The sequence below is a fragment of the Schistocerca americana genome, chromosome 3, assembly GCF_021461395.2.
Source record: "Schistocerca americana isolate TAMUIC-IGC-003095 chromosome 3, iqSchAmer2.1, whole genome shotgun sequence".
Lineage (NCBI taxonomy): Eukaryota > Metazoa > Arthropoda > Insecta > Orthoptera > Acrididae > Schistocerca > Schistocerca americana.
Genome location: NC_060121.1, coordinates 356,368,923 through 356,381,567, shown reverse-complemented (window position 1 = coordinate 356,381,567; position 12,645 = coordinate 356,368,923). Strand labels below are relative to the sequence as shown.

Here is a 12,645-nt window from a genome sequence, read left to right as displayed (position 1 = left end):
AAGTCTCTGACAGACAGAGCGCCCTCATCTGCACGTCAGCAGCTATCGTTACCTTGCAATTAAAATACAGGTAATGGCAATTCCCATATCTAGAGCCACCGCACTGGCATAAGAGAGCAATGTTAGCCACAGTGGCGGATAATGAGATAAAACACGAATTACATAGTATGAGAGGTATATACTGCAAAGATGAATCAAAGAAGATTGCCAATTAAGATAATGCGATCTAAACACCGCGTTGGCCGAAGCGCTGTGCAGTAATGGAAACTAAATGAGCTAGTTTAATGAAATGGAGAGAGAGCGAGAGGGAGGGAGCGGGAGAGGGGGGGGGGGATGAGACAGAAACAATAAAGAAGGAACGAGAAAAAGTCGGTATGGTTCACAAGAGTATGGAGAAGGTTGAGGAACGCGGTACGAATCCCTGAATCTGTAGCCTTCATTTCGTATGCAATCTTCGATTAACGGCATACACGCAGTTTTCTCATTATGCAACAACGAACAATAAAGGTCTCTACGTAACCGAGGACACACGATTGTGCGGTGGCAGGGTGGTGTAGAGAAACAGCAGAGAGAGTTAAAAATAAATAAGGCACCACGTCCGGATGGAATTCCAGTTCGGTTTTACAAAGAGTACCCTACAGTATTGTCCCTGTACTTGGTTTGCATTTATCGCGAATCTCTCGTACACCGCAGAGTCCCAAGCGACTGAAAATAGGCACAGGTGATTCCTATATATAAGAAGGGCAAAAGAACGGATCCGCTACATTACAAACCAATGTCCCTAACATCAGTTTGCTACAGAATCCTTGGAAGTATCCTCAGTTCGTATATAATAAATTTCCTTGAAACTGGGAAACTTCCGTCCACGAATCAGCAAGATTTCAGAAAGCAACGCTTGTGCGAAACCCAGCGTTCCCTTTTCTCACATGATATCCTGCGTACTGTGGACGAAGGGCGGCAGGCACATTCCATACTTCTAGATTTCCGGAAAGCATTTTACACGGTGCCCTACTGCAGAGTGTTAACGAAAATACGAGCGTATGGAATAGGTTCCCAGATATGCGAATGGCTCGAAGACTTCTTAAGTAGTAGAACCTAGTATGTTGTCCACGACGGCGAGTGTTCATCAGATCCAAGGACATCGTCAGGAGTGCCCCAGTGAATTATGATAGGAGCGCTATTATTTTCTATATACATAAATGATATGGCAGACAGTGTTGGCAGCAATCTGCGGTTGTTTGCTGATGATACGGTGATGTAAGGGAAGGTGACGAAGTTGGGTGACTGTTAGGGGATACAAGACGACCAGCCCAATTTCTAGTTGTTGTTGTGAATGGCAGCTAGCTCTAAATTTGAGAAATGTAAGTTGATGCGGATGAGTAGGAAAAACCAACCCTTAACGTTCGGATACAGCATTAGTAGTGCCTTCTTGTCCCAGTCAAGTCGTTTAAATATCTGGTCGTAGGACTGCAATGAGTATTTGAGGATTGTGGTAGGGATGGCTAATGGTCGACTTCAATCTATTGGAAGACCGCATGTAGGCCACTGGTACGACCTGTTCTTGAGTACTGCTCGAGTGTGTGAGATCCGTACCAGGTCAGATCAAAGGAAGACATCTAACCAATTTGGAGGCTGGCTGCTAGATTTGTCACCGGTAGGTTCGAGCAATACGCAAGTGTTACTGAGATGCTTCGGTCGCTCAAATGGGAATCCTTGAAGGAAAGATAACGTTCTTTTCGAGGAACACTAACGAGAAAATTTAGAGAGCCGACATCTGAAGCTGACTGCAGAACGATTCTACTGCAGCCAACACACATTTGAAACTTCCTGGCAGATTAAAACTGTGTGCCGGACCGAGACTCGAACTCGATCTCGGGACCTTTGCCAGGAAGTTTCATATCAGCGCACACTCCGCTGCAGAGTGAAAATCTCATTCTGGAAACCTCCCCCAATCTGTGGCTAAGCCATGTCGGCGCAATATCTTTTCTTTCAGGAGTGCTAGTTCTGCAAGGTTCGCAGGAGAGCTTCTGTAAAGCTTGGAAAGTAGGAGGCGAGATACTGGCGGAAGTAAAGCTGTGAGGACGGGGCGTGAGTCGTGTTCGGGTAGCTCAGTTGGTAGAGCACTTGCCCGCGAAAGGCAAAGGTCCCGAGTTCGAGTCTCGGCCCGGCACACAGTTTTAATCTGCCAGGAAGATTCATATCAGCGCACACTCCGCTGCAGAGTGATAATCTCGTTCTGGATACAACACACATTTCGCGTAAGGACCACGAAGATTCGAGAGATTAGCGCTCATGCGGAGGCATATAGATAGTAGTTTTTCCCTCACTTTATTTGCTAGTCGAACAGGAGGGGAAATGACCAGTGATGGTGCAGGATACCCTCCGTGACGCACCTTACAGTGGCCTGTGGAACATGCATGTAGGTGTAGACGTAGAAACATTTTTCATCCGGTTAGGGCGTCCAAATGGTGAACCAACTCGCTTCCCAAGAGCTGAGCAAAGAAATCGCATCATGACCCTGACAGGGCATTTCCCGAAAAACGTAATGATTATGCAATCTGTTGCCACACGCACTCCTAGACGATTGGAGAGTGTAGAATGAGGTGCTCGTGCAAAGATTAATAGATTAACACAATATAGGAAAAGATGTAGGACAGCAACACATCACTCGAAAGACTAATGAATCACAAAAATAGCACCAAAAAGATTAGTTCTTAGTGTCTGTGTTATTTATTAATCCTTTCTTCTGTGAATGAATTCTCGGATTTAGAGATGCCAGCTAATAATTCTCACCAGTGAGTATTTGAATGAACTATTTCTCGTTTGAATTCCAACGTCTTTGGAAGACTTTTTTTAGTGTGCAGAAGTAATTGTACCGTACATTTTGCAGTGCGCAGATTCTATGACCTATGAGACAGGAGACATTATCGGAGTTTCTGAAGAAAATCATGTACATAATGTCTACCCTGGTAGCTGAGTGGTCAGCGCGACGGAATGTCATACCTAACAGCCCGGGTTCGATTCCCGGCTGGGTTGGAGATTTTCTCCGCTCAGGGACTGAGTGTTGTATTGTCCTTATTATCATCATCATCATCTCATCCCCATCGACATGGCAAGTCGCCGACGTGGCGCAACTCGAAAGATTTGCACCAGGAGAACGGTCTACCCGACGGGAGGCCCAAGCCACACGGTATTTCCATTTCCATGTACATAATTACACATATGTCGAAGGCAGATAAATGCGAGAACTAAGGAACAACAAGCTTAACGCTCATTCATCAAAGTTGCTGATTAAATTAATACACAGAGACCTCGTATTATTTGTCGCTACCGACTACACCGTAACACAATAGAACCAATTGTGAGGCAATTTTTTTTTAGGTTCGGCGTATAAACGCTGTCAATAAAAAGTCCGACACACATCCTAGCAAAAGCGAAGTTTTTGAAACAAAAGTATCATTCTGTTCAAACTTTACAGAGTAAAATCTTGTATCGTACTTACAAACAAAGAAATTGATATTCCTAGCAGGATTCACAATTTACTTTGTATTCACGGAACATCGATGTAATTATTTTATAATTATATTATTCTACAGGTAATTCTAGGCACCATATTCTATAAGAAATGATGGTAAAGCTTAAAAGAACCAACGAAAATGAGACGCCTGCGATATTTCCGGTAGTCTCCATTACAAACAGAAAGTTAAATACAGTCCTCTGCAACTGTTTTATTAATATTAGAAAAAAAAAACAAAAAAAAACAGAGAAATAAAAACACAGAGAAATAGTAGAAACATCTAAAAAAATGTTCTCTTGGGCTGGAGAACAAAAGAAAGTGTGTGGGAGGCTTGATTACTTTAAAAATGTAGTGCGATAAGTATTAGCTACTTGTGACTTCTTCCTGTCATAAATCACTTTGCTGCCCCTTCCAAATATAGTTTTCTGTCAATTGTATTAACAGAAGGTTCCCTTTGGAGTTCTCTTTCACAGCAACACATTATACTCTAATTTATTCCGGTACCTGATAACTCTGAGAAGAAACTTCTTTGTCAAAGAATAATGTAGCTAACCTGCAACGAAAGAACCATTAACAGATCGCTTAACGATCTGCGCGCATAACAGAAACGATAATATATATCTGCTTTAAGAACGAACCCTCTATAACACAAACACGTCCGTGCATCTTGAAGATAATTATACTATCATAGCTTTAGAGTATATAAAATAAACCTGTAAATAATTATCTCTGTTGATATAATGCAGAACACTTTATTACTACGTTCCAAGAAGATCATCAGATGACGTGCGATCCAAAATCAGTAGTGGCATTGTTAGGAAATAATTAACTGAACTATCTGCACAATATTCATTTTCACTACACCGAGTTCGGGTGCTTGCCAAACCCTATCTAGGACAGAGAAGTCACCGAATCTCTTTCCACTTGAGAATGCTTGGAGCATTATAAGCAGGGCCCTTCAACCAGCCCGGGATGACTATCTAATGCGCCAATTGCAAATAATTTGACACTATATCCCCCACGTGGGCATCCAAAAATTATATCAGTCAATGCCAAGCCGAATAAGTCCTTGCGTAAGGGCCATAGGTGGAGCAACGCGTTGTTGTCTTGCTCAATTTGGGATGCTCTTTCTCTTGACTAAATCATCCAGTTTTTCTGGAATTTTAATCATTTGTTTGTCTGTATATTTGGACCACGTCCACCGATTTCCGTCCCTGTCGGATAATTCCTTCACGCTGCGTCGTTCTTTTCGTCTTAAAGTGTACAATAACGCGACTGAGTAAAACAGCGTACCATTAGTAATTCATTCAACGCTTCAGAAATTTCTCCTGCCCATTTTCATTAAATTAAATTTATCCACACTTAAAACAAGCTGACATTCATCACAGAAAATAAAAATACCGTCCAAGGCTTCCTGTATCCACTTACAGTTACCTAACGACGACATCTTCATGTACACAAAAATGTCATCAGGAAACAGTTTCACATTGTTGTCCACCTTATCGGACAGTCTGCTTCGCATCTTAGGTTGTGTGGGAGAAGCACTCACAGATGAAACAAGACACAATGTAGATCTCGTAAGCCAATTAGTATTATACGGAAGAAAAGCAACGAAGGTTGATTTGTGAATGAAGGGAATATGGAACTGCCGCGAACGACTTTGCTATTTTGTGCGTGTTATTTTGTAGACCTAGCGTACGTTTGGCTTATAAAGTACATACAGTAGGCCTTTGTTCCAACAGATGGGTTCATATGTAACTTTTCAATTCAGTTTGGACATATTTAGAAAAATGATTATGAAATTGGCAATATATTTTTTTATTGTCAGTCGTCATTAGTTAACTTAAATTTGCATGTAATGATTTCATTGTATCCAATAAAGATCTAGACTACATAGAAGTAGTGTATTAACTTTATTTTGTGTCGAATGCAGCATACTGTGTACCAAGTACAAATATTCTAATGATTTATTTCAGTGGTGTTTCTTTTGTCTTTCTTTCCAATTTTTTCCCACTTTACTCTTTCTTTTGGCAGCGATAAAATTCCTCCTGCACTTGTTTTTTTATGTCTCTTGAAAGCTTCTAAAGTTCTTCGTTTTTGTTTTGAAGATTTGTGTTCTGAATTTCTTATTCAGAAAGCTTCATTTCTTCTTGATCTGTTTGAGTTTGATAGATCCACTTATTTTTGTTCTTAATGTATCGGAATATTTATTTTGTTACTCTGCTTTCCTCCATTATTTTTATGTGTCCAAAGAAACTGGCAATTTTTTCCGCATTGTATCTGAAGGTTTCTCGAATTTCCTAAAGTGTTCATTGTTTCCGCTTAGCATATTTTCCAATTTTCCTGTTGTTTTCGATCCCAGAATGTTTCAAAGGATTTTTTCTTTCTTCTGTATTCTCTTCATTTAATCTATTTTGAGTGAATCAATACATTCTGCTGGTTAGAATCAGTGTTTTCTTATTGGTTTGGTACAATGCTCGATTTTTGTATTTATGTGTTCGCGAGTGATTGTTTTTTAAACTTTTCAATTTTTCATCAGCATATTAACAATTTACAGTATCTTCTTTTGTAAAGTAGAAACTATTATTGTCAGGAATATTTGTGACTCAGTTGAATATCTGTTTTCACGCAGTCATCATTGCACATTGCACTTTTAACTGCGGTGTTCTCGTTTAAGCATCCTACCATTGCCAGTATTTTGATAATTATGTATGAGCTTCGATGAAAGTTACTTTAGTCCCCTATCCCCATTATATTTCAATCTTGAAGCATCACCAAAAAACTCATGTACAACGTAAACTGTAGCTTAACCGGTGCCTTTGCACATTGTTTGTTCTTGCAGCCTACCCCTACAATCTAGTTACCCTATTCCACTCTCTGCCTGAGCCGAAATACGTAATAGGCATATACACTGACGAAAACAATCGCAGCACCAAGAAATAATCAATACATTTTTCTAGGTAATACATTCGTGTGATTAACATTGCAAGTTCACAATTTGATGTAAGCGTGAGATTAGGCATTGTAAATGTGAAATGCTGGTACATTAATAACCGGTGTAACGGCCAGAATATTTGAATGCAAGAATGCAAACGTGCATGATGCATTGTGTAGTACAGGTGCCGTGTGTCAATTTGTGGGATGAAGTTCCATGCCTGTTCACTTGGTCAATACAGGTACGGTTAATGCTGTTTGGTGATGACGCTGGAGTCGCCGTCCGCTGATGTCCCATGTGTGCTCAATTGGAGACAGACCTGGTGATCGAGCAGGCCAAGGAAACTTGTCGACACTCCATAGAGCATGTTGGATTAAAACAGCGGTACGTGGGCGAGCGTTATCGTGCTGGAAAACCCCGCCTGGAACACTGTTCATGAATGGCAACACACAGGTTGAACCACCAGACTGACATTCAGATTTATAGTCAGAATGCGTGGCATAACCGAGAGAGTGCTCCTGCTGTCACACCAAATCGCACCCCATATCGTAACTCGAGGTGTAGGTCCAGTGTGTCTAGAACGCAGACTGGTTGGTTGCAGGCCTTCAGCTGGCTTCCTTCTAACCAACACACGGTCAACACTGGCACCGAGGCAGAACCAGCTTTCATCGGAAAACACAGCAGACCTCCACTCTGCTCTCCAATGGGCTTTCGCTTGGCACCACTGCAGTCGCAAATAGTGGCGGTTTGGGGTTACTGGGGCATCTGCCTCGCAGGTGTTCTTGTAATAACCGATTCGTAACAGTTCTTTGTGTCACTGTGGTGGTGACTGCTGCGCAGATTTCTGCTGCAGATGCAATACGATACGCCAGAACAGTACGCCGAACGTGATGGCTTTCACACTCTCTAGTGCAACTTAACCGTCCGGAGTCGGTGGTCTTGCGACCGTACATTCCCGTGCCTACCTGTCAGCGTAAAGTGGCTACATTGATGCCAAGCCCATCTGTAGTATCGCAGAAGGAGCGTTCAACTTCTCGTACCCTATTGCACCCTATTCAAACTGAGGGAGGTGTTGATAATGACTTCTCTGTCTCCTTAAAGGCATTCTTGAGTAACATCAACTCACCACGTCCAGTGTTAACAGGTAACTAAAGCTCACGACCATTACAGCATGTATTTAAAGCAATTCTGATCTGCATCCTCATAGTGGTCTCCACTCTTATGCGACTGGCGCAAAGTTTGAATAGACATCATCTTTCAGATGAAGAAACACGCCTACTAACTTTCGTTCATGTCGTACAACTTCTTCTTGGACTTGCGATTTTTTTTCCCGTCAGTGTACTATAAATAAGGCTAGCGTCATTTTCAGACTGAGACTTCCATAATATTATGTTCCTCAGCTAGTGTGGCTGAAATTGTACTTTACATATAGATGTAGATGAGAGCGTCTAATCTCTCCCTTCCACTGCTCTCAATAGCGTTTGATGAATCTGGTTCCTAAGATTTCAAGAGCTGCATGTTTGCCATCAACTGTACAATTTATTCTTAAAAATAGAAGTAAAGAATAAATTGTACATCTGATGGCAAACAACCTGTTCTTCAACTTCCTGAGAGCTCTATCGAGTCACCACATTAAACTGTTCATTTCTAGGAGCTGATCACGACGCTGTACATCGGCTTCCTGGGTCTCATCTTCAGCAGCTATTTTGTGTATCTGGCTGAGAAAGACGCCGAAAATGAAACAGACTTCAGCAGTTACGCAGACGCGCTGTGGTGGGGCGTGGTAAGTCTTTGTACCTGTCTGTTGAAGTGCGGACTGTACTGAGCAAAGCTTTCTGATCGAGTACGTTGTTGCCTGCAGATTACTGTCACGACCATCGGATACGGAGACACGGTGCCCAAGACTTGGATGGGCAAGATCGTCGCCTCGTGCTTCAGCGTCTTCGCTATTTCTTTCTTCGCCTTGCCAGCGGTAAGTACACTAATTCAGAGGAGAGTCAGAACGTGTTTTAAATGACTGGTTCAAACTTCAGCTGTACTTCCATTTATCGACAAATACATTAGTGGCAGACAGTGAAATCCTTAATGAATTGTATCCTGCGACCCCCCAACCCGAATTCTTACTTTCAATATACACTCCTGGAAATTGAAATAAGAACACCGTGAATTCATTGTCCCAGAAAGGGGAAACTTTATTGACACATTCCTGGGGTCAGATACATCACATGATCACACTGACAGAACCACAGGCACATAGACACAGGCAACAGAGCATGCACAATGTCGGCACTAGTACAGTGTATATCCACCTTTCGCAGCAATGCAGGCTGCTATTCTCCCATGGAGACGATCGTAGAGATGCTGGATGTAGTCCTGTGGAACGGCTTGCCATGCCATTTCCACCTGGCGCCTCAGTTGGACCAGCGTTCGTGCTGGACGTGCAGACCGCGTGAGACGACGCTTCATCCAGTCCCAAACATGCTCAATGGGGGACAGATCCGGAGATCTTGCTGGCCAGGGTAGTTGACTTACACCTTCTAGAGCACGTTGGGTGGCACGGGATACATGCGGACGTGCATTGTCCTGTTGGAACAGCAAGTTCCCTTGCCGGTCTAGGAATGGTAGAACGATGGGTTCGATGACGGTTTGGATGTACCGTGCACTATTCAGTGTCCCCTCGACGATCACCAGTGGTGTACGGCCAGTTTAGGAGATCGCTCCCCACACCATGATGCCGGGTGTTGGCCCTGTGTGCCTCGGTCGTATGCAGTCCTGATTGTGGCGCTCACCTGCACGGCGCCAAACACGCATACGACCACCATTGGCACCAAGGCAGAAGCGACTCTCATCGCTGAAGACGACACGTCTCCATTCGTCCCTCCATTCACGCCTGTCGCGACACCACTGGAGGCGGGCTGCACGATGTTGGGGCGTGAGCGGAAGACGGCCTAACGGTGTGCGGGACCGTAGCCCAGCTTCATGGAGACGGTTGCGAATGGTCCTCGCCGATACCCCAGGAGCAACAGTGTCCCTAATTTGCTGGGAAGTGGCGGTGCGGTCCCCTACGGCACTGCGTAGGATCCTACGGTCTTGGCGTGCATCCGTGCGTCGCTGCGGTCCAGTCCCAGGTCGACGGGCACGTGCACCTTCCGCCGACCACTGGCGACAACATCGATGTACTGTGGAGACCTCACGCCCCACGTGTTGAGCAAATCGGTGGTACGTCCACCCGGCCTCCCGCATGCCCACTATACGCCCTCGCTCAAAGTCCGTCAACTGCACATACGGTTCACGTCCACGCTGTCGCGGCATGCTACCAGTGTTAAAGACTGCGATGGAGCTCCGTATGCCACGGCAAACTGGCTGACACTGACGGCGGCGGTGCACAAATGCTGCGCAGCTAGCGCCATTCGACGGCCAACACCGCGGTTCCTGGTGTGTCCGCTGTGCCGTGCGTGCGATCATTGCTTGTACAGCCCTCTCGCAGTGTGCGGAGCAAGTATGGTGGGTCTGACACACCGGTGTCAATGTGTTCTTTTTTCCATTTCCAGGAGTGTATAAAGTAGTCAATGCACGCTGGTTGCCACGGACTAGGAACATCATCTAAAAGCTATTAAGTGTAAGTTAGAATGTAGTAAGTTTTCTAAAGACAGAAAAGCTTCTGTCCACAAATCAGCACGGATTTATAAAGCATCCCTCGTGCGAAACTCAGCTTGCCCTTTTCTCACATGATATCTACAAAACATTGATGCAGGGCAACAAGCAAATTCGATATTTCTAGATTTCCGGAAAGCGTTTAAAAGCGTTTAAAAGCGTTTGACAAAGTGCCCTACTGCAGATTGTCCCAGATAAGTGGGTGTCTCGAAGACTTAAATACTACAACCTAGTATGATGTCCTCGGCGGCGAGTGTTCATGAGTGACAAGGGTATCATCAGGACTGCTCCAGGGTACTGTGGTAGAATCGCTCTGGTTCTCTTGATACACAGAAGAGCCAAAGAAACGGGCATACCTGCCTAATCTCGTGTAGGGCCCCCGTGAACACGCAGAAGTATCGCAGCACGGCGTGGCATGAACTCGACTAATGTCTGAAATAGTGCTAGGGAGAATTGACAGCATGAATCCTGCAGGGCTGTCCATCAATCCGTCGGAGTACGACGTGTTGGAGATCTCTTCTGCACAGCATTGCAAGGCATGCCGATATGCTCAGTAATGTTCAGGTCTTGGGAGTTTGGTGGCCAGCAGAAGTCTTTAAATTTAGAAGAGTGTTCCTGGAGCCACTCTGCAGCAATTCTGGACGTGTGGGGTGTCGCATTGGCCTGCTGGAATTGCTCAAGTCTGTCGGAATGAACAATGGGTATGAATGGTTGCAGTTGATCAGACAGGATGGTTACGTACGTGTCACCTGTCAGAGTGGTATCTAGACGTATCAGGAGTCCCGTACCACTCCAACAACACACGCCCCACACCATTACAGAGCCTCCATCAGTTTGAACAGTACCTTCCTGACATCTACGGTTCATGAGGTTGTCTCCATACACGTACACGTCCATCTGCTCGATACAATTTGAAACGAGACTCGTCCGACCAGGTAACATGTTTCCAGTCATCAACAGTCCAATGTCGGTTTTGACGGGACCAGACGAGGAGTAAAGCTTTGTGTCGTGCAGTCATCAAGGGTACACGATTGGGCCTTCGCCTCCGAAAGCCCACATCGATAATGTTTCGTTGAATGGTTCGCCCACTGACACTTTTTGATGGCCCAGCATTGAAATCTGCAGCAATTTGCGAACGGCTGCACTTCTGTCACGTTGAACGATTCTCTTCAGACGTCGTTGGTCCCATTCTTGCAGGGTCTTTTTCCAGTCGCAGCGATGTCGGAGATTTGATATTTTACTTGATTCCTGATATTCACGATACACTCGTGATATGGTCGTACGGGAAAATCCCTACTTTATCGCTACCTCGGAGATGCTGCGTCCCAACGCTCGAGCTCCAACTACAACACCACTGTCAAGCTCACTTAAATCTTGATAACCTGCCATTGTATTGGCAGTAACCGACTGAACAACTGCGCCAGACACTTGTTGTCTTATATAGGCGTTGCCGACCGCAGCGCCATATTCTGCCTGTTTACGTATCTCTGTATTTGAATACGCATGCCTACACCTGTTTCTTTGGCACTTCAGAGTAAAAACACTGTAATTTGGGAATTAAGATCTCATTTTCGTGTAGTTGTGCGTCAGCCAGCAATGTCCAGAGCTACACGCTGTCGACATGTCGCTGACCGGGCCGTATCTCCGCTACAGGGCATCCTGGGCTCCGGGTTCGCGCTCAAGGTGCAGCAGAAGCAGCGGCAGAAGCACTTCAACCGGCAGATCCCGGCGGCCGCCATGCTCATCCAGTGCCTGTGGCGGTGCTACGCCGCCGACAAGTCGTTCAACAGCCAGGCCACCTGGAAGATCTACGTCAAGGACACCGGCCAGCCCAGCCAGAGCTCGTCCGCGCCGCTGGGAAAGGTAGGCGCAGCCCAAAGTCGTCTCTCCGCTTTCAGTGCTTGCAAGTGGCTTTCTGTCCAGCGCGCTGTACATGGCATGATTTAAGAGCATAAGTAGGCTCATCTGCTTTTCCGCAAGAACTCTCTAGAGGAAAACGCTGGAGCAGCCTTGATCAACAAAACCGTGACGACTTGACTATGCACTGAGGTGACAAATTTTATGGGACAGTGATGTGCATTCACGTAAAAAGGTTTCCGACGTGATTATGGCCGCACGAGGGGAATTACCAGACTCTGAAGCTGGAATGGTATACTATGTGACCAGAAGTATCCGGACACCCCCAAAAGCGAACGGTTTTCATATTAGGTGCATTGTACTGCCACCTACTGCCCGGTACTCCATATCAGCAACCTCAGTAGTCATTAGACATTGTGAGAGAGCAGATTGGGGCGCTCCGTGGAACTCACGGACTTCGAACGTGGTCACGTGATTGGATGTCACTTGAGTCACACGTCTGTACGCGAGATTTTTCACACTCCTAAACATCCCTAGGTCCACTGTTTCCGATGTGATAGTGAAGTGGGAACTTGAAGGGACACGTACAGCACAAAAGCGCACAGGCCGACCTCGTCTGTTGACTGGCAGAGGCCGCCGTCACTTGAAGTGGGTCGTAATGTGTAACAGGCAGACATCTATC

At 45.2% G+C, this 12,645-nt stretch overlaps 1 protein-coding gene and 1 non-coding gene across 2 annotated transcripts in view; both read left to right on the top strand.

Moving 5' to 3' along the window:
- Positions 1–12,645, top strand: part of LOC124606079 (potassium voltage-gated channel subfamily KQT member 1-like) — a 296,924-nt gene that overhangs the window by 225,051 nt on the left and 59,228 nt on the right. Inside the window, exons 5-7 of the mRNA XM_047138043.1 lie at positions 8,104–8,235; positions 8,314–8,424; positions 11,760–11,969. Of these exons, the coding sequence (XP_046993999.1) occupies positions 8,104–8,235; positions 8,314–8,424; positions 11,760–11,969 (453 nt within the window). The remainder of the gene's footprint in view (positions 1–8,103; positions 8,236–8,313; positions 8,425–11,759; positions 11,970–12,645) is intronic.
- On the top strand, positions 2,098–2,172 carry Trnas-cga. The gene has a single exon. It is a non-coding gene; the product is annotated as a tRNA-Ser (tRNA).